The sequence below is a fragment of the Glycine soja genome, chromosome 11 (assembly GCF_004193775.1).
Source record: "Glycine soja cultivar W05 chromosome 11, ASM419377v2, whole genome shotgun sequence".
NCBI classification, from domain to species: Eukaryota; Viridiplantae; Streptophyta; class Magnoliopsida; order Fabales; family Fabaceae; genus Glycine; species Glycine soja.
In genome coordinates this window covers 53317474-53340387 of record NC_041012.1, presented here as the reverse complement: position 1 = coordinate 53340387, position 22914 = coordinate 53317474, and the positions used below count along the sequence as shown (strand labels likewise).

Here is a 22914-nt window from a genome sequence, read left to right as displayed (position 1 = left end):
TATCGATGAGAGTGTCATTTATCTTTTAAAGAATACTTTATTGTGCTAAGTTAAATTGATTAAGGGTTAAAGGGTGTCTTTAGTTCCTAAAAATATTCTATATTTTGGTTTGTGTCCTCGACTTTTAGAATCAATGATTTTTCTTCCTACATTTTTAAGGCTTAATTACTTTTATTGGTTTCACTATTTATATATCTATATATATATATATATATATATATATATTTAATTTGATTGGGTATTTTAAATATCAAGTTTATTTAGTCCTTTTTATTTAAATTGACTTGATGTGATTAGTGTTTATAATTAATGGCAATTTTAAATAGTTGCTAAAAAATCATTACTAATTAGGAATAATTTTAAATATCAAATTTTAATTACTAAAAATTGTCACTAATTAGCGACAATTTAAAAATGTCATTAATTATAAATATTAATAACGTCAAGTTAATTTGGATAGAAAGCATCAAATTGATTTGATTTTGAAAATATGATATTAAATTGAATCGTTCAGTGGGATAAAAGTAAACAAATAGGAAGGCTAAAAAATAATTAAACCTATTTTTAAATATATAAAACTTTAATTCCTAAGGCTAATATACTTTTTCTCTCTATGTAGAGGGACTCATGTTTGAATATTTAAAAAAATATACATATAAGGAATAAAATTAATGTTTCAAATTTTGAAAAATTTGGAACTAAAACCAAATTTTGAAAACTTTGAAGGTATTGAAAACATCGACATATATTAGAATAGTGTAGTTAACTAACATGTATATTTCATCTCTTAAAATATTAGAATGGTGTAATATATATATCACGAGATCAGTGTAATTTAATCTTCTAAAATTGATTATATATAAGTAATTAATTGCTAGTAATGGAATAACTATTTGTTGCCACAAATAGTTATAATTTTCTTATGTTGATGTAAGAGTTAAAATCACGTATCCAAAACCGAGTTCCCAAATATCAGATCATGATCATCAGTTAAATATCAAGTAAATTAGCACTCTTGGAGTAGGAGGAGCTCTTCTAGTTCGTCCTGGACCGGGTTCAGGAGTTGGTGGTGGTGCTGAGTGTCGACGTGGATGTGTTGGTGGCCTTAAACTCACTTTCCTCAGAGTTGCGCCAGTACTTGAAGAATAGCCTGCATGAAATTAAGATCGAGGTACGTAGCCACGATATATGTTAATTAATTCATATATTTCTCTCTCTCTTACTACATGCAACATGCCACGTTTTTCTCTTATCTTATCTTATACTAATCGTTTTCCCAGGAAATATTATAGGTGGCATGGCAAGTTAATTATGTGTAAATTGTAATGAGTAATTAAGATCAGTAAGAAACAAATTACAAATAAAATGTTGAAGTGATTAATACCCAGTGACAGCTAGCTGTGTCCGCAAACGTGTAGGATGAGTAGAAGCAAGCAGCAACGCCTGGAAAGCAAAGAGAGAAACTAGGAGGACGTGGAGAGTCTTCGTCGATCTAGCTTGTCCTCACTCAATACTCTATTAATAGACTATTCATGCATCACATTCCTCTGACGACGTACCTTATATGTATACACAAGCACATGTAGTTGATGGGTCCAAATCACATATGAGCAAAATGATGCACTCCCATTTGCTGCTGCTTCTTTTTGCATCAGACAAAACTTTCAACCAAATTTGCTAATCATTTCAAAAATCTAACTATTTTCTGCATTAGATATGATATAGGTTAGAACGTACTATACGAAAATACATAAAAAAAAAAAGATTATAAACTTTGCTCACTTTTTTTTCATTTCATCTTCATTTTGATTTTTAAAATCTCTCTATTTTTTTTTATCACATCATTTATCATATATTCTATAAAAAACATCATTTATCACATTTATCATTTTTTCTCATATATTTTCTCTTTCCTTCGTGTATATACATAATGTCTCCTCCATCGACTACAATTCATCTCATTTTGTGTATACCTTAATCAGCATTCACGAAATTATGTGCTTTGTTCATCTAGATATATATTAGACGACAAGCATCCAAGATGTCAGGATATACCGGATTCTACTACAGAATAAATTAAATATTAAGATTAAAGATATTTTTGGTGTACTTAAGATTACAAATACAGCGGCTAATTAAAACGGATAATATCATTCTTATATATTGCTTTCAGATTTTCAGAATTTGACTGGTGGTGGTTAAAGTAGGGGTTTTTATGTTAGGGTTACAAAGGGGGAATCCGGTGGGAGGAAGAAGGGGTTTGATAGGAAGGTTTTGAGTGGGGTTGTGATTGGGGTTGTTATGGTTTTTGGGGTGGTGGTGATGACTTTGTTAGTGATGGTGAAGAAGAAAAGGGGTGGTGGAAGAAAAGGGGTTGGAGGAGGAGAAGGAAGATGGGTTTGTGCCGGTGCCGAGGGTCAACATTCTGGCAGTGCAGATTGGTGCGATTGAGCCTTCTGGTTTGGACCACCGCGCCGATTTTTTACAACACGAACTGTTTGATGATTGATCAAGCCACTATGAATGGTTCCACGGCCTATGATTTCAGTGCTGGACATCTCAACCTTGCTCTCGCAAATGGACCCTATGATTGGGGTTGTTGTCGTTTTAGGGGTGGTGATGAAGAAGAAGAGGGTGGTGGAAGAAAAGGGTTTGGAGGAATCAAACAACCTCGTTTTTTATTTTTTAAAAAAATGAAAAAGATTTACATATAATTCCATTCAAACCAAAAATTTACATGTGACATGTAGGTTGTGGCTGGTTAATAGTCACCTAAGCAAATAATGTACTTCAACTAACAAAAAGAGACTTTAGATAAAAGTTTTCAAATATTAAATTTTTTATTTGAAAGAAAAATTTATTAGGAACTAGATGATAAAAACGAATATATATAAAAGATAAAAACATATTTAAGTCTATTATTTATAATATTTTTTTAAATATTATTCTCCTATTATAAATTATTAATTTATTGTGTATGACAAAATCATTAATTTTTTTATATAATATTTACTTTAAAAATAGATCTACATTGATTAGTTTCTAAATGATTAACACTATAAAAATCTTTACACTATTTAAGTGTCTGTTTATACAAAACTAGATTTCATATCCATATGTACCGCTTTATAAAAAGATATAATGTTTTGATATTATATATATCATCCATAATTGATTAATAATGATGTTGAATATTTTTATTTACATCAATATATATTTTATTAAATTGACTACTATAACCTATAATAAAATAATATATCAAATAAATTTCACCAAAGATATTAAAATGATTATTTTATTAAATTATTATAAATAATAAAAAAATTAAAACATGTTGATGTCTTTCAATATTTAAACACAATAATATCATAAATATTAAGAAGGTTAAATAATGTTATGAATAAATCTTTAAAGGATACCTGGGGCACAAGAAGCCATGCATCCTAACAATATCTAATTCTGCAAATGAGAAAATGTGGAGGAGAAGAAAAATTATCAAATAAAAACAAAAGAAAAGACACATTGTGGGATTAATTGGCCTCACATGTGTTAAAATGGGTCGTAGACCAATTCTCATTATTTGTAAGTTGAGTTGGGTTGCCTGGCCAAACCTTGAAAAAAAATTAAGAATAAAAAAGTAAAAGAAAGATAATTTTTGTGTTAATCCACCAAATAAATAAAAATATAAAAAAAAACACATATCACTATTATATACATCAACCATAAAATAAACACAAATAAATTATAATAGTGGTATGATAAATCATCTAAATATTTTAATTTTAAAATTAAAAAAAAATCTACTTGACCGATCAGTTCAACTCAATCCATATAAATGTTGAGTTGTATTGAATTGACTTCAGGTTGATGGATTAAATAATAAAATCCCACTCAACTCATTTAGACAAGTTAAATAAGTTGACTTGTTGGGTTCAATCCATTTTAACATCCTAATGATCATCATTACACCTAATAATAAAAAATGACATATCCGAGTAATTAATCACCCAGATAACAACATCCTGATCTTCAAACATATATAAGCTCATTTGAACATGCCTAAATAAGTTCTCCAGCTCCAACGTGGTTCCACCCCCTTCCTTTCTTACAATCAACTATCAAACCCACCCGTTGCTGTGAAAAAAAAAATCTATCAAACCCGCCAATTTAGAAAAAATAATTGGAAGAACTTTTGAAAGATTGTTTGTACTGAGTTTTTTTTTAAAAAAAAACTTATACTTAAACATGAAATTGATATCACTAGTTAAGTTGAAACAACACATAATTAATTCACACACATATATATATATATATATATATATATATATATATTGTATAAACATATTTTTTGTTTTTAATTTTTTTGGAAGAATTTATTATTATATATGTGATTTTATGTACTTTCTTGAACATGGTCTCAAAGTTGTTTTCATTCTTTATTTATTTTATTTTTTTGATATAATATATATATATATATATATATATATATATATGTGTGTGTGTGTGTGTGTGTGTGTGTGTGTTTTTATTGCTTTGCTTCTTTTTTTAATTAATGCTTGATCATAATATTTTTTTATTTCTTTAGAGCATATTATTAACAACAATGTATGATAAGTTATATATTTTATCATTTATAACTAATATTTAAATTTCTTTGATTAATATGGTTAAACTTGCCAGAGTTAAGAAGAAAAGCACAACGATGATGAATTGGGCATGTAAGAAAAATAATGTTAAAGCAAGGGCAACTATATTTGGTGGACATCACTCTCTCGTACAAACCACAAATGACTCTTTTATGGTTTGTTGGACTAACCGATCTCACTAATGAAGAGTAAGTGTGAAACACAAAAAGCTACTGTCCTATTTGGATATCACTTTGAAGTCAAAAGAAAAACCAAGGTGGGTTTGGGTTTCAAAAGTATTTCTTATTTTCATTTCTTCGAAAATAACCTTTTAAAATTTTAGTTTCTTAGAAATAAATTTTCCTTCATTTGTTATTTTCATCTTTGGGTATGAGTACTTGTTAATTCATTTGCAAATGCACCAAATTATCCAAAATATATAATAAAATAACGAAAGTCTAAAGGTGAAATTCAAATAGACTTTGTTTGTATTTAGAGTTATGTTTATCCAAATTTTATATCAATTAATGAACTAAAATAAATATTTGAGAGACAACAATTAAAATTAAATTAACATAAAATTAAATTAATTAACTAAAACAAGCAAGAGAAGAAAAACCGTTGCAACATAACATACCAAAACTACTCTCAATGTAATGATAATGATTTTTCTCTATTTAATATTATTCCAATTATCACCTACATCTACTCATGTACTCTAACCATGACTCTCAAGTGAAAGAACCTAATTTACTTAATCTCTCTCTCTTAATCCCTTAAGAGAATAAACAAGTTAAATTGCATTATAAACATATATGCATAAAACAAGCTAAACAATGTCATTCTATCCCTAAATATGAATCATTTATATGCTCTTTTCCGGTTCTTAGGAAATAAATATTTTTCAATGCCTAAATCCTAAAACACATACATGAATATGAGTGATTAAGCCACAATCAATGAAATTAAGCACACAAAAGAGACAATGAAATAGAAATGATATTAAATAGATAGTAGGAAAAAAATTACATCACAAGCGTTTGGATGTTAGGCTTCCAACAATTGTGAGATTTAGGGTAATGGGAAGTGAAGAGGGTAGAGAAGGATGAAGATGGAGGGAAGGAATAGCTTCTAAAGGTTGGTTTCCCCTATCCCTGCACGAATCCTATCTTTTGCTCTCTCTGGGTAACTCTAATTCCATGGATATTCAATGTGTCTTTTTCCTTTGCTTCCTCTTCTTTTTATAGGCGTAATTAGCTTAAATTTTACGCAATCTCGTGTTAAGCACGACCACCACACTGAGCGAGTGAGTCGGTGATCACACGCTTAGCACTCGACTCGTGCTAAGCACTCCTTCATGTATTAGACTTCTCCATGCGATTTCTTTGCGCTAAGCGAGTTCTGTCCACTGGATGACTGCGTCTTGCTGAGTGCATATGGCACGATGAACGAGCATCTCCAGATCTTCAACTTCTCTCTCAAGCCTTACTCTATGTTTCTTTAACAAATATAACACCAAAACACTATAAATTCATCAGTTTAAATACCTATTGGACAAAATTTTGAATGATGTTAAAATTCTAATTATTCACATAAAAAGAAGCAATAAAAAAAGAAAAATCTAACAATTTTTATATGATTTAATTACAAAATATACCTATGCATAACAATTGTCAATACTCCATTAATTTTATGAATGAGATCAACACTATTTTTTGGTTCTAATTAATGTGTTATCGAGGGGAAAGAATGTTAACTCGTACAGAGTCAATATTTTTAACAATTCTTACAGAGTGTTTGTAGAAAAATCAATACTTTTATAAAAAATAAACATTAAAATAATTTTATTATAAACTTCAATAGACTTTATCCAATATTTTTAATGTGATAACATTTCTCATATAAAGAATGTATAATATATATTTTTGTTATATGATCGAGTGAAATTTACATACAAATATATAAATAGACTCATTAAATAAAAAGATGAAGTTCACATTTTTATTAGTATATATAAGAGTGTAATTTCTGTCAAAAATCTATTTGATAACCTTTGGCCGAATTTATTTTCTTAAAAAACATGTAAAAGTGTTGTCTATATATAATATGATCCTATGAGTCCAAAGATGATTGTTTCCAATAAAAATATTTGTGATCTAAGATAAAATTACCTAAACAACTCATACAAGAATATTTAAGTATCATTACTTATCAAAATATAAGTAACTCAAGTCGATCAAATAAACAATGTGTCATTTTCAGATACAAAACTGTGAATTAACTAAAATAATATAGTTAGAGACCGGATGGCACGTGTGTTACGGCAGTATCCATCCACCACACTACTCGGGCATGATGTTCTTTTACAAATTACAAGTCCCACTTCTACCCATCCATGCTCAAACAGTGAAACCAAACAATAGTTGACGTCATAAAATTGTCAGCTTGGTTTTGGTTTGCATACATTGCTATATATGTGCCTAAGTGACGTTTATGACAACCACATTGCCTTGCACAAAAATGTGTTATTTCTTTTATTTATTTTTTTGGGTGCTGCGCAGCCATTCTTGCAATTTAAAATGTCCACTGGGACTATGTATGTATGTGAGTGCGCCTCTGTTGAAAGCATCAGCAAAGATTGCTAGCTGCGTTGGATATGTCATGCGCAAAATGTCATGTCCTTGTTCATCCATTAATTAGTACCGATACCCAGCCGGCACCAATTGAGTTGAGAATCTACTCATCACCTAATTAATTTATTTTCTTCCCCAAATCATCATCACATCTACTCAAAGTTTTCCATGATACAAGCAAGCATTTCCCACCTTGACTCACCACACTGCGTGATGTCAAAAATAACCGAGGCTGAGTTGTAGTATTCTCATTCTCAACGCCCCAAATGGGTGGCAGTAACACACTGGGGGGGGAAGAATCATCTGATACAAAAAGTGTTATATTATTATTACTAGCAAGTGTTTACGACCAATAATACAACATGGTTTTCTTACAAACCCTGTTGTTCTTCCTTTTACTTGTTGTAACAACATTTGGTCAGTCCATAACTCCAAGGCGGCACCATCCCCACCCTTCTCATTCTTTGCTCACAGATAAAGCTGCCCTTCTGGAATTCAGAAAAACAATCATATCAGACCCGCATTCCTCACTTGCTAACTGGGATGAAGCTGTTCATGTGTGCAACTTCACGGGTGTTGTATGTGACAAATTCCATAACCGTGTCACACGACTAATCCTGTACGATAAAGGTCTAGTGGGGCTGCTTTCACCCGTTCTTTCCAATCTCACTGGACTGCACTACCTTGAGATTGTTCGCAGTCACTTATTTGGCATTATTCCACCTGAATTTTCCAACCTCAGACGCCTTCACAGCATCACTCTCGAGGGGAACAATTTGCATGGCTCAATACCAGAGTCCTTTTCCATGCTTTCCAAGCTTTACTTTTTTATCATTAAGGAAAATAACATATCAGGTTCACTTCCTCCATCTCTCTTTTCCAACTGCACTCTGCTAGACGTTGTGGACTTTTCTAGCAACTCATTAACTGGCCAAATCCCAGAAGAGATTGGAAACTGCAAAAGCCTGTGGAGTATCAGTTTATACGATAATCAATTTACTGGGCAACTTCCTCTCTCGCTGACCAATCTAACGCTTCAAAATTTAGACGTGGAGTACAATTATCTGTTTGGTGAATTGCCTACAAAGTTTGTAAGCAGCTGGCCAAATCTTCTTTACCTTCATTTATCATACAACAATATGATAAGCCATGATAACAACACCAATCTTGATCCATTTTTCACTGCTCTCAGAAACAACAGTAATCTAGAGGAGCTTGAATTGGCAGGAATGGGCCTTGGGGGAAGGTTCACGTACACTGTCGCCGGCCAACTCACCAGTCTAAGAACCCTGCTCCTGCAAGAAAACCAAATTTTTGGATCAATTCCTCGTAGCTTAGCAAACCTTTCAAGGCTTTTCATTCTGAATTTAACATCCAATCTTCTAAATGGGACTATATCCTCTGATATCTTCTTTAGCTTGCCAAAGTTGGAACAACTTTCCTTATCACACAACCTTTTCAAAACTCCAATTCCAGAAGCAATAGGCAAGTGTCTTGATCTGGGTCTACTGGACCTGTCATACAATCAATTCTCAGGTAGGATTCCAGACAGTTTGGGAAATTTGGTTGGACTAAATTCTTTGTTTCTCAACAATAACCTTCTCTCAGGAACAATACCTCCCACATTGGGACGGTGTACTAATCTGTACAGGCTTGACTTGTCCCATAATAGATTAACAGGAAGCATACCACTGGAACTGGCAGGCTTGCATGAGATCAGAATTTTCATAAATGTCTCTCATAACCACCTTGAAGGTCCTCTTCCAATTGAGCTCAGCAAATTAGCGAAGGTTCAGGAGATAGATCTTTCATCCAATTACCTAACTGGAAGTATCTTCCCTCAGATGGCAGGATGCATTGCTGTTTCAATGATTAACTTTTCAAACAATTTTCTTCAAGGTGAGCTCCCACAGTCCCTTGGTGATCTGAAGAACCTCGAATCTTTTGATGTTTCAAGAAACCAGTTATCTGGATTGATACCAGCAACACTTGGTAAAATTGACACACTCACTTTTCTCAATTTATCATTTAACAATCTGGAAGGAAAGATTCCATCTGGTGGCATCTTTAATTCAGTTTCAACCTTGTCATTCTTAGGAAATCCACAACTTTGTGGGACAATTGCAGGCATATCCTTGTGCTCTCAAAGAAGAAAATGGTTTCACACTCGTTCGTTGTTGATTATATTCATTTTGGTCATCTTCATATCAACATTGTTGTCAATAATTTGCTGTGTAATTGGATGCAAGCGTCTTAAAGTAATCATCAGCTCTCAGAGGACAGAGGCAAGCAAAAATGCAACTAGACCTGAGTTGATTAGTAACTTCCCAAGAATCACGTATAAGGAACTTTCAGATGCCACTGGAGGATTTGACAATCAGAGACTTGTTGGATCAGGTAGTTATGGACATGTCTACAGGGGTGTTCTCACGGATGGGACACCAATAGCAGTCAAGGTGCTGCATTTGCAATCTGGAAATTCTACCAAGAGCTTTAACAGAGAATGTCAAGTTTTGAAGAGAATTAGACACAGAAATCTGATAAGGATTATCACAGCATGTAGCCTACCTGATTTTAAGGCTCTTGTTCTACCATACATGGCCAATGGGAGCTTGGAGAGCCGCCTCTACCCTTCTTGCGGATCATCAGACTTGAGTATTGTCCAGAGGGTGAATATTTGCAGTGATGTAGCTGAAGGGATGGCCTATTTGCATCACCATTCTCCTGTTAGAGTCATACATTGTGATCTTAAACCAAGCAATATTCTTCTCAATGATGACATGACAGCTCTCGTTTCTGATTTTGGGGTTGCAAGGCTAATTATGAGTGTTGGAGGTGGGGCTATTGATAACATGGGCAACTCTAGTGCAAATTTGTTCTGTGGATCCATTGGATACATTGCACCAGGTAATGTATGTATCTTTCAAAATTACCCAAAAATGAAAACCGTTTGAAGGAACATAAAACCAAGCTTGGTTAAATCTAAAAAAGGCCTCCTAGTGAGATAACTACCAGGGACCAAGTAATTTAATTAGTCTAAATCTATCACAATTTGACATAAACAAAAATAAGTGTTATAGATTGTTTTGGTAACTGTATTATCTCATACGTATACATACTAGAAAGGTAACACTAACACTCTTGTATACCATGCATTTGCTGTAAAGATTTTCCATAATTTTGGAAAAGTTTAATTTTAGTTCAAATAAGAAGCCATCAGTACACTCTTTCATACTTTGTCATGCAGAATATGGATTTGGATCCAATACATCTACCAAAGGAGATGTCTATAGCTTTGGCATTCTAGTTCTCGAGATGGTGACTAGAAGAAGACCAACAGATGACATGTTTGTTGGTGGGTTAAGTCTGCACCAATGGGTAAAGATTCATTTTCATGGAAGGGTAGAAAAGGTGATAGATTCTGCTTTGGTGACAGCCTCAATAGATCAATCCCGAGAGGTTAGAAAGATGTGGGAAGCTGCTATTGTCGAGTTAATTGAGTTGGGGCTTCTTTGCACACAGGAGTCACCTTCGACAAGACCAACCATGCTTGATGCAGCAGATGACTTAAATCGTCTCAAGAGATACCTTAATGGGGACACAACAGGAACTTTTGCCTCATCACTTGGAATTTCATCTTCCACTGTAGGTGGTGACTGGTGATTCATATTCTTTCAGCATCAGTTGTCTCATACTTCTGTTGAGCCCAATGGCAGATCCAATCTATAACCACAGAAGGATCAATTGAAAATTTACATGATGTATGATCAGATAACAAACAACTTTGTTATTTATTGCATAGCATGGCATGTCTTTTGCCGTAAGCCTATAATAAACATTAAATCATTACACCATATTAATCCACGAGTCAAGATTTCCCAGGGTCACGGGTCACTTTTTGACATCTCTAGATAAAATATCATTAGAATTTCTAAATGATATATGCTACATATTACTCATAAAACATGCACAAAATCCATTGATTTCTTTTCTTGCTCGCAAAAATAGCTAAACGATGAAGGGGCAACTTATTTCTTTAGGTCAACAATGTTGTGATTATTCAAAGAGTAAACCAAGTGAGGTACTCTGAGCCAGGAAGCAGTATTAGTTGAGTACTACTAGTTGTGCAGCCTAAAAGACATTACCGGTTAATAACATTGGGAAAATAACGATCCAGGTACAGACCAATTTTGCTTCTCAACAAACGACATTAATTAGCAATCATTTAAACAGTAAACTATTAGTACTGTAAAAAAATAGTACTGATTTTATACAGCATACATAACATTATGGACATTATTAAAACTTGCCAACGGAGGAAGATTATCAAATGATTGCACAAATCTATACCAAAGCCTTGAAGCCTTGTCCACATTATATTACGTAGACTAGCATAGATATCAAAGGGAATTACAGGCACTAATCATTAGCCTACGACAATTATATATGGAACTGCAAATGACATTTCATATTATCAAAGTACTCGAATTCATCAATTGTTGGTGTTGCTAATGCTTGCTTAATAAATTCATCCTCGACATTTTATTTTTTTGGGCTGTAGTCTTTTCAAATAATTCTCATGGCACCCCCTCTTAAATAAATTACCTAGCCCAATAGCTGATATCAACTTCTAAAAGAAACGACAAAAGAAGCAAAATTCAAACGCATTATAGTAAAGAATGTTATATTGGTTTTGCTATAAATATATGGCCAAGGAAAAGTTCACTATAACATTAGCCAACAGTTCCATCATGCCAGCCAACTCAGTGTCATTAAAGACAGAAAAATGTAAAGGGATAATCATGTAGAAGCAATCACTAGTGGATCTTATTATAAAACGCACAGAAACATACACATGTTGCTGTATTCTCACCCTTCATCATGATTAATCCAATCGCCCCTCCACTTGGGCATTGCACAATTTGCATTGACAGCGATGCAAAAAATATTTAAATGAGAAATTTCATAGTTTGCGCACCCAAAAACTATTGTACTCGTATTAGGATTCAGGTCCATTAAGTACCTAAATTATCTTCAAATTTACCTTCACATGACATGCCTCGATCCAACGTAGCATATTCACAAATGAAGGGTTAAACTTCAGTTATGAACAAGAATCAACACGAGGTCACTGGTTTTGTGTTTCTGTTATTTATTATAAAAATAAAAACAAACCTACTCATGGAGGTTTGAACCTTAATTTACTCATCTCCTTGGGTTGAGGTAAATTTAAGTACCTCTATAAAACTCTCTTTGAGCCAAAAGTTTTTTCCTATCTTAGCCTGGGGTACCATTCCCTTTTCCTAAATCTTAATGAATAAAAAAAAGAGTATGAGATATATGGTCAAAGATAAGGTTCATTATTTTCAAATTATCAGTTCTAGGTTATTACTCAACATAATCAATTAAATTATTCAACAAACATTCTAGGTTTGAATTATAAACAAAGTAAGTGATTAATTTACCGCGTAACTAATTATTAGATAACTCACCTTTTTAACAAAGCATAGTTTTAAGCCTATATAATCGATTATAATAAAATTGTAATTGCGGAGATGGTCAAGTTTTATTCATGACAATGGAACAAGACACAGGGATCGAGTTGGTCTCTGAACCCAAGGGCATGTCTTAGTGTCCTGTACATAAGAGGAGAAAGGTGGGGATATTATAGGAACCTATGTAGAAAACGGGATTCTTGATGGATATTCGGTCAGAATTGTGGTGTGATGTTTTCAGGGGGAAAAGCCATAAAAAGTATACTGTAGTGTGTACAAGCCTGTGAGGTCTGTTGGTATGAAGGTGGAAGGAGTTATGATTGTCTTGTTGGCAACAAAGGGTTGGTTTCAAGGAAAATAAAAATAACACAGACTTGAACACTAGTAATAATATGTTTATTAACATATACTGTATAACTTTAAGTGTGGGTGGAAGAGTTGGTTGGGCTTTTCGTCGAACACATAAAGGGCATTGCTTCTGGCAATGGGTAATGAGGAACAGTGGCTTGCAATTCTGCAGTACGAACACAAAAGCAGAAACAGCTCTTCAAAGTCATTTTATGTTTACCAACTTGGCCAATCAAAGAGTCTAGGAGACTAACAAGACAAAACACACAGAATACAGCTTGTTATCACAATCAAGTGTGAGGCTAATAATTAAAACCAAATTATCAAAACTCAGTCTAAAGCTTTCAAGTTTCTGTGCATAACTTTCATCATCATATTCTTTTTCTTCTTAGTATGTCAAGTTCCTTAATTAACCCAATCAAAATATCCACAGTTTCCATTATAATCTTGCAACACACGTACCATAAACCAAATAAAACACCAAAAATTCATAAAAGATTTCAACATGGGCTTTGCTGATTTCATAAATATACCTTGGGCAATGGGCGTGTGCTAAAATGCTTACCAGGGACAATTTTTAATTTAATTACGTTGAAGGACTAAGTTGATAATGCTGGCCACATGTTGTTAGCAAGTAAAAAGAAATAAAAGTGGCATATTCTGTTTACTAGGGCTATAACTATAGCATCCCGGACTTGCCAGAATAAATCAATCATTGTTTACATCCTTCCTTTTTAGTTTTTCTAACTTCTGCGCGGTTACGAAGAAGATCTTAAGTTTGATGTTTATTTCACTATTAAAAAAAGGGGGGGGGGGGGGGGGGGGGGGGGGGGGGGGGGGGGGGCTGTAATGTTTGGAGAATATTTACTTGCTGAAATTATTCCAACAATTTTATGACTCAGAAAAGTGCAAGTGAAATACGTTGTCATCTCATGTGCTCTCCACTTATTATTTTGGTGTTCTGTTGACGGAAGCTTTTCAGGCAGGCATCTGATGCAAAGTAGAGAGCTCTGGAGCACTCTGCTTCTCCTCGAAGCAATCCCATTACACACATTGCTTTTAACTTAATAAAACTATTGTGACCTTAATTTATTACTCGATATCTGCATAAATTAACTCTTATATTGTTTTACTTTTACTTTTTTATTATTTTTCCCGTTAATCCATAAACATGTGCAAGAACATCTCATTAGAATCTACGTAGAGGCAGAAAATCTAGGTAAAATTTGAAGTTTAAAACTCATTATCCACATTGTACAGTTAAACAAAACATGTATAAAGGAATCGGGTTTGGCAGCCATTGCTCATGTGTCATGTTTCTCTTGTTTTCTTTTACAATGAAGTAAAGCAAGCGTCTGCATGTTCTTTCTTTGAAACTCGTTAAAGAATCCAAAATCTATTCCGTAGACAAGATGGCGATAAGATTTCTTACATGGTTCCTCTTTGTTTCATGTATTCAAGCCATTTCAAGTTCAGAACAGACACTTGCAAATGCAAACCCCTCCAACTCCAAGACCAACATTGTGCATCCCGTGGGTAAGAGTTGTTTAGTTTTAATTGTAGATATCCTCCTCAACATATTATAAAATTATTTGAATTTCCAACTGCAGACAAGTATGGAATCATAACTGAGGACAAGCACGATCTATCTTATGGCTCAAGAACACGGAGAGGACAAGGAGCATATGGGGGACAAGATGTTAATCACCGCCCCAGCCACAACTCTGCCACGTCATTTTTACCATGCATCTCAACTCTATCTTTAGCCCTCGCTTCAATCCTACTCCTTCCCTTCTACTTGCTCTAATGACTAAGATTCTGATGTATAACCATCCTTACCTATTCACTCTATGATAATATTTTTGTAATAGTACATTTTTGCTTAATCCCCTTATCAGGACTTTTGTATGAACTTGCAATATTAATGTATGTTTAAAATTATGCCAATCAAATGTTTCCACCACACAATTACAGACGCAAATCGTTGATAAGTTAAACTGCTTTATCAGCTCCAAGATCTATCCCCCGCAAACTTTGTAATGCAAATTACTATTGCCAAAATGAAATGTTGAAGAAAAGCAATCATGCGAAATTAAGGAAGACGCTGAAGAGTATCTGGACGCTATAACAATGAAAGTTGAACCTATATATGGGGGCTTCAAACTCCATAATTAATACCGTTCTTCATTACTCATGACTATATAGAGAAAAAAAGACACCAAGCATTCAGAAATGCAATCAAATATCCTGGGATGGTGAAGGGGAGACGGCTTGCACTGACTCACAAATCTTGTCCACAAATGTGACATCAAGTCGATGATACACTTGATTCAAAGTTCATTTGTGCTTACTGATTATCACGCTTTGCCAAGGCATAGACTATCATCAATATTGTGTAACCGGAGATATTTATAGGGTTCGTGAAAAAATACTTAAAAAAAAACTGAGAAATGAAAAAACACTTCAAATGTCATCATAAAACAATTCCTGAAACACTTTCATTTGCTCAGGCGGCAGAGCAATTGCCAACGACAGGCTCCCATCATTTGTTGAGCTTGGGATTATGAAAGATAGCCCCTCGTATGCAATCCCACCAGGTCCCATGAAAATGGGTCTTCCCCAACCAAAGTCAGCATCATGGATTGGAAGCCTTGCCCAGCTAGTGATACCAAGATTTGGACATCTAAAAGTATGTGCTCCACGAACAAGGGATTTTAGATCAGGCTGCAGCTCTAGATAGTCAAGAGCCGATCTCAAATATTCATTGTCCATTCGTATTAATGCGTCGTGGATTCTGCTAGCAGCATACCATGTTGGTTTTGACATGAGATCACCAGCCACTGCTATGGGAGTGGTGGTGAAGATGACATTGCCAAAGTAACCATGGGGGAGGGGAGGTTGCAGCCTCGCCCGTCCATCGGTTGCAATGTACAATTTGGTTTCTTGGTCATCAGGAAGTGCTCTTGCCTTACAGACACTTCTCCATACATGGCCAGCCAACATCTCATAAGAGCTGTAGCTGATTGTGTTGCCATCTTCTCTGGACTTACCCTTGAGGGTGCTCAGTTGGTCACGGGTCAATTTGAAAGTAGAGACGGCAACAGCAGTACTGTCAGAGCCTAATGGTTTTGAGGGTTGCAGGGGAGTAGTCTTCTTAGTGGCTGGTGGGGGCTTGTATTCAATGTGATCAAAAACAGGAAGAGGTGGATCCCGGGCACGGAGTAGTGTCCTGTCAATGAATGGGGGGAGGGAAATATCCAAGCCACGAGCAACATCTGACCATGCATTGATAAAGTGAAGACCAGATGCTCCGTCTGCTACATGGTGTTGCATACCAACACCTAATGAGACCCCTCCACATTTGAAATATGTTACCTGTACACAAGTTTTGATCAAAGATCATTTCTTAAAATATGACAAGTACCACCTAAGATTAATTCTTGACTTAATACTAATTAAGGTCAGGCTCAGGTAGCAATAAATGCTAGCAAATAACCCAATTAAAAGTTTATAATATTAATTGAAAGTTTGCAAACTAATTTCTTAACCAGTACCTAAGGTTAACAAGAAACAAAAAAAAAAAACTTTTTCACCTAAGTCAATGGAGCTACTGCTCCCTCTTAAATACTCCCAGATGTGTGAAATTCTAATGCATATAAGGTGCACTGTTGCCCTTGTCATTAAATGCTTCAAGGAAATTCAAAGCTTCGGCCTACATCAGCAGTTTAATCAATCTTATATATTTTCCACGAATTCGTGAATCGTGTCCAACATCAACATCATGGCAATTTCATCAAGAGAAACGGCAACTAATTTATCACATTTGAACATTAATTTATCACAAGGAAAACAAACCTTTCTGGTAGACCTAACCTTAATTGATGCTACGCCTTTCTTAAATTAAAATTTGTTTTAGCTCTTAGCCTGTTTTCTGTTTTAAGAAAATAGCATATGATTCTTTTCTTAAAAATTATTTAAATTTGTATTTTTTTTATTTTTTATGATTTATTTTAGGATTATCTGTATATATTATTTTCATGACTTGTGAGGGAAACCTCTAAAATTGTGCTAGCGTTAAGGATGAAGAATTTGGGTAGTTTAGGTGAAACAATGAAGGTGGCTGTTCAGCTACGAACAACTTTCTCAACAAAAAATGTAAAAGTTCTACAACTAATATCCAAACATAGATGAGTGGTTAGAACGCTATCAATTAATAGTTTTATTTTAACTTTTAAAAAAATCATGAATTTATAGTTGAATATACTATTTTAACAAACTATACAATAAAAATAAATAAAAACTCATGCCCGGCATCTTTTTTTCATGTCCAGTCCTATTCATTAAATTATAATATTCATTTATTAAGAGTGATTTAATTTTTTAAAGTTTACTTTTCTTTAGAGAATACCATAATTTTCAAAGTTTTCTTTTCAATTTTAAATTTATACATTTTTGCTTAATTAAATATCTTGTATAATTTAAATATTTTTCTTTAATATTTATTTAAAAATTTATTTTATTTAATCATGCCTTGAATTTAAAAATATCCATACGATGTACGATACCGATATAGTATGTACTATGTAGTTACCACCAAATTAGTTATGAGGGTAGTTATTCAACATCGTACTTTCATCAAAAAAATAACAGGAAATAGTTTTAAGTTTATAAAGATTTTAAAATAAAAAATGTAATGAAGTTGAGATATTTTTTAAAATGCTAATATATTAAATGCTTATAAAATTTTCTTTTACTAGGGGATAAAAGAAAGAGAATATGTATGGATAAGAGAAAGAGAATGGGTTCTCACCTGTTTCCCAACAGTAAGTATGCAAGAATGTCTTTGATTTAGAAAAAAAAAATAGATGGAAATAAAGAAAAATAATTTTAAAAAAGAGAAATAAAATGAAATATTGTGTTGTCTGATTTAACAGAAATAATTGAAAAATAATATTTTTGTGTTAAAAATGATTTTTTTAGTCTAGAAAATTGAATTTTTGAACCTAAAAAACCAATTTTTTTCTAAAAAAAATTGCATCAAGAATCAATTTTACTAAAAACAGAAAGTTGGAATTTTAAAATATGGACTCAACACTTGTAACTTTACTCTCATATAGCAAATTTCACCACCTTATTTCCATGTTCGATTTTTTATTTCTCTTTACACATCCAAACACAGTCTAACTGTATGTACATATGCTCTCCAGGGCGGGGATGTCTCGTGCTGGACCCACCATTACCAACAAATACTTTTGTGCTTTAATAAGGATAAGGATAGATTATTATATAGAATTATATATATTATTATATTATACAAGAGAGAAGCATAACTCGATATATTATAACTTAACCTCCAATCATGTCTCAATTGTTTCTTTCCATCCTTTTGCTACATAATGTAATTGTAGTAGAGAAGTTTTAACATTTTAATCATAAAATATGTTTACTATGTCATAAAACTCTTAATAAATTGATATAATAAATTTTGTATATAATTTACAATAGTATCTGTTAGCCTATGAGGGCGTATTCGGCAATCCCGCAGCGTGTTTACAATTTTACATATTCGGTACAAAGTCAATAAGTTCAATTCATTGATGAAAATGCAAACAAACAAATTCTACTTATTTCGAAATTTTAATAATTTTGATAAAATATAAAGACATTATAACCATGGGTGCAATTCCGATAAAAAAAACATGGGTGCAAATGCACTCCCTCATTATTCAGCAAAAATAAAATGCACTTCCTCATTTACAAATAAATATATTGAATATGTATCGTTTGCTTCTTCTAATTTTTTATATTTAAACTCTTACCCCATTCTTTTTATAATAATAAGTACTAATAGATTATCCCATGCATGGACCCCATCCCCTTAACTTAGGGTCCTAAATTCAACATTTGGGCAAAATAATTCATATTCTATTATTGTCGAAAACATTTAATGTTAACTAAAAAATAAAATAATAAAAATGATTTTGGGTAAATCAAAATTAGCATGATACTATTAGTAGCAGGATTTAAATAAAAACGAGAGAGAGAGAGAGAGGTAGTAGAGAAAAGGCAAAAACTCAAGAATAAAAATGAAGTGACAGAAAAAGGAAAAGAAAAGGGAGGGACCTGTAGCACCAACAGCGGATAGGAGTGGATACCGGCAGAATAATCCACGGAGGGGATGAGCTGCCGGAGCTCCAGGGTGGGAGAGAAGTCGCCGAAGTCCTCGATGGCGGCAGTGGTCTCAGCCTCCACGAAGAGCACGCCCTGAGCGTCGCAGTATATCTCCACGCGCCCGTCGTCGTCCCGGCGGAGGCGTGCGGCCATTGGGTAGAAAGGGACCAAGGCCTTGCTCAGAGCCTCCTTCATCACCTTGGCGTCGAAGAAATTGGAGACCCCGTTTGGCCTGTAGAAATACACGCTCGGCGTGTGGAAGTTCGGCACCACCAAATCCACGTTGGAGTTCCACAACGCCCTCCGCGGCGTCTCCTCCGCCGGCCGAACCATGGTGGATTGCTTCACATTGATCAACATCTCTCACCCCACCAAAATTAGATTAATATCGTAACTATTACAGTAACGGACGGGAATTAATGTTTAATTAACTTTTGGGGGAAAGGAAGAAGAAAATGGGAAGCGCAAATTAAGATCGATCGGGTTGGGATTTGATGATTTTTCTCTTGGGCTCAACTATATATAATTATAATTATTGAGGTGGTTGCCGTCTAATCACACTCTTCTGCTCATTCAAGTCATTTAAGAGTAACAAGTAATTGACCCGCAGGCATCTTCACTTCACCCGTCCACCGATTTTCCTGTTCAACTTCAACCCGTTTATTCGGATTCGGTCCCATCGTTGATCCTACACCAATCAATGCATTCCACACTTCTATACTCTTTTTTATAATAACATCTGGATACCTAAATCTCAATTTTGCTCTATCTTTTTGGAACCACCCACCCACCCACAATCATTTATTGTCTATGTCAAGCCCTTTTCAAAAGCTAGTAAACACGGGTTGGTTGGGTGAGATGACTTCTGGAAACCATCATGCCTTCAAATCATGGAAACATGTATTCATCAATGTGTTTTATTTTTGAAAAGCCAAAATAGGGTTTTGTGCCTTTTATATTCCATTGCCCAGTCAGTGCTAATGCAATATGTAGCCATCAAAGTGGGACACATAACTCTCTAATATCTTTTCCCACAACATCCTGGTAATTAATCACCTGCCTAGATGAACCTACAATTTGAAAAACAAACTATTGCATCGTGAAAGAGAGGGAAGAGGTTGAAATTTGGTAAGAAACAAAAAAAGAAAAAACAATGAGTCAAAAATTTGATTATCTGATGTTGAAAGAAAATAATAAAGTTGAGTGATAAACATCCTCCCCCTATCCATTAACAACCCAATACCTCTCTCTTGATCTCTCTCAGTTGCGTGGTGGTTAGAGGCTGATGGCAGGGGAGTGCCGTTTGCGGAAGAGGCTGGGAGATATTGAAAAAAGGGAGTGTAAAATCATGTGCTCTGAAGATTAATTTGTAGGGTATCTTAGGGAAAGGAATTACAAAAGGGAGTGTATTAGCAGTAATGGGAAGTGCAAATAGAAACTCCCTTACTGATTAAGTGTATTTTCAAGCTTACAGCTAGTCTCCATGTTAATGCTTTTTTTTAAATAAAAAAAAAAAACAAAAGAGAATAGTCCATTTAAGGCAGCATTAACAAAAACAAGCTAGCCAATTAGGAACCCAAACACCTTTGGATTAGACCTTGGGCTTTCTGAGCTATAGGCATTTAATTATTCGCTCATTAAATGGGTTGAGCTGGGATGTTACTTCCTGCACCTCCTATTTCGCTTCCTGCACCTCCAAAAAGACTCTAATGGATAAAAATGCCCCTCACCCAGGCACCCCCTATTACGGAATGATCAGAAAGAGTATTTTACTCCATAATAGTTATTTCAAAATATCAAAATCATATTTCATAATAGTTATTCCATAGTAGGTTTTCCATATTATCTATAAACTTCAAGAATAACTATTCCAAAATATAAAATTCATATTCTAAAATAGTTATTTTGGAACTGTATACATGATCCAAAAAACCTATTTTAGAATAGCTATTATGGAATAGGATGACCACCTTCTCTACACCCCTTTGCTTCCCCCAATCTCCATGGAAATCAATCTTAAGCAATGTGTCACTCATTATGATCCCACAACACAAGTCACTTGCAAATGCTCCCAATTTCTTCTTCAATTTAGGGTTTTGACTTCCAATTTCATTCTTGTCCATGGATTCCTTCTATGTGAGCTCATCTCACTATGCTTCGATTTCCTTCTTTGTCGCACCATCACGCGCCTCCATCAACACCTTCGCACCACCACACCTTCACCCAACACCGCACTCCTCCACCAACACCCTCGCACCACAAAAGGATCTTCCCCCTCCTTTCTTCCTTTAACTGTAAAATTAATCTTATAACTCTAGTGACAACTTATATTGATTTGACTTTTGAAAGTTTGCGTATATTATCTATTTTAGAATCTACAAGTTAAACAATAAATTAGTTCTTTTAATATTTAACTATATTTTGAAGATTAAATTTAACATAAAATCAATAGAATTTAAGAAACAAAATCAACACATTCAATTATTCAAAGATTAAATTGATAAACTGTTGAGGTGTTTGGCAAGTGTACCAAATCGCTTTAAGTAGTAATCCTCGGAAGTCTGAGTATCGTTTTCACATGGATTTTATTGCACTTTATTGAATACTTTTCAATTTGTAAGTAAGAGGTAAATATTAAAAAAACAGGAATAGGCGCAAGAGTAAATTGCTACTATTAGATCAAATAGTTTAGAAAGATAATTGATAGAAATGCCAAGACCAGACAAACCCAATTGGTCTACGATGCATGTAATTATGATATTCATTACCAATGCAATTGTATTAGTTCTACCCACGTCTATTAATTTTACTTGCCCCTGATGCCTCACGATGACAAGCCTATTTTAACTACCTATCTCCCAAATGCCTTTGCAAATATTCAATAATTAAAATGCATTAAGGTTAAATTCTAGATGTTGCTAAATGCGTGGGCATTGAGTTATCATTTTATGCTTAGCAATGCTAACCCGATGATTCTTTTCGTAAGGTGTTCTATTAGGTGTTACCCTTTCCCAAACGTATAACCCCTAAAACTGATGCATGCATTACTTCTTAAACCCTTATTAGGAATTACCCTCTCCCTAGGGAATAAAACCCAAAAGACATTCAAGAAATAAATGCAAGATTAAAAGGAAACAATTAGAACATAAAAACCTGGAATGAATCCTCTCTGCATGATAATTCTTGAAGTACACCATACATCGTCAGCTTTTTAGGCCTGCCAGATCCTAACTAGAGGATTAGCCGCTCATGGCCATTGAGGACTTTACAACTGGGGGTGCAAGAAATAATGGGAAATAAAAACAAAGAATATAGAGAGAAAAATGAGAGCTCAGGCTTGGAATGCTGAGAGAATTGCTCTGGGTCGAGGTGTGTTGTTTCCCTTGGACTGACTCTTTATTTATAACGGCTGAAGTGGGCTTTGGGCCTTCGTAAGCGCGCTTAGCGCGACACCTCGCGCTTAGCGCGTTCAGATCGCGCGCTCAGGGTGCGCTGTAGGCTTAACGTGTGTTTCTGTTGGATCGTGCGCTTAGCGCGTGGCTCGCGCATAACGGGTTCTGCATCTTCGAGCTTAACGCCTCGCTTAACGCCTGTGCTGCTTTGTACGCTGAGCGCGTGACGTGCACGTATTGGGCTGGGCCT

General features: G+C 34.4%; 3 protein-coding genes across 4 annotated transcripts; 2 read left to right on the top strand and 1 right to left on the bottom strand.

The window, feature by feature from the left end:
• The first annotated feature begins 7195 nt into the window (after positions 1-7195).
• LOC114374720 (putative leucine-rich repeat receptor-like serine/threonine-protein kinase At2g24130) lies at positions 7196-11112 on the top strand. 2 transcript variants are annotated; one of them, XM_028332391.1, is made up of 3 exons: positions 7196-9250; positions 9356-10165; positions 10506-11112. In XM_028332391.1, exons 1-3 carry the CDS (start codon positions 7621-7623, stop codon positions 10919-10921), a joined length of 2856 nt encoding a protein of 951 aa, XP_028188192.1. In that variant the 5' UTR covers positions 7196-7620; the 3' UTR covers positions 10922-11112. The 2 variants fall into 2 exon arrangements, with proteins under 2 accessions (XP_028188192.1, XP_028188191.1); XM_028332390.1 differs by having other exon boundaries at positions 7196-10165.
• Positions 11113-14356: 3244 nt separating this feature from the next.
• On the top strand, positions 14357-15013 carry LOC114376620. The gene is made up of 2 exons (XM_028334824.1): positions 14357-14637; positions 14712-15013. The coding sequence occupies exons 1-2, from the start codon at positions 14514-14516 to the stop codon at positions 14906-14908; spliced, it is 321 nt and encodes a 106-aa protein (XP_028190625.1). The 5' UTR covers positions 14357-14513; the 3' UTR covers positions 14909-15013.
• A 252-nt stretch (positions 15014-15265) lies between these two features.
• Positions 15266-20329, bottom strand: LOC114376619 (shikimate O-hydroxycinnamoyltransferase-like). Its single transcript, XM_028334822.1, has 2 exons — positions 19225-20329; positions 15266-16476 (listed from the first exon to the last, which is right to left on the bottom strand). Exons 1-2 carry the CDS (start codon positions 19630-19632, stop codon positions 15565-15567), a joined length of 1320 nt encoding a protein of 439 aa, XP_028190623.1. The 5' UTR covers positions 19633-20329; the 3' UTR covers positions 15266-15564.
• Between the last annotated feature and the right edge of the window lie 2585 nt (positions 20330-22914).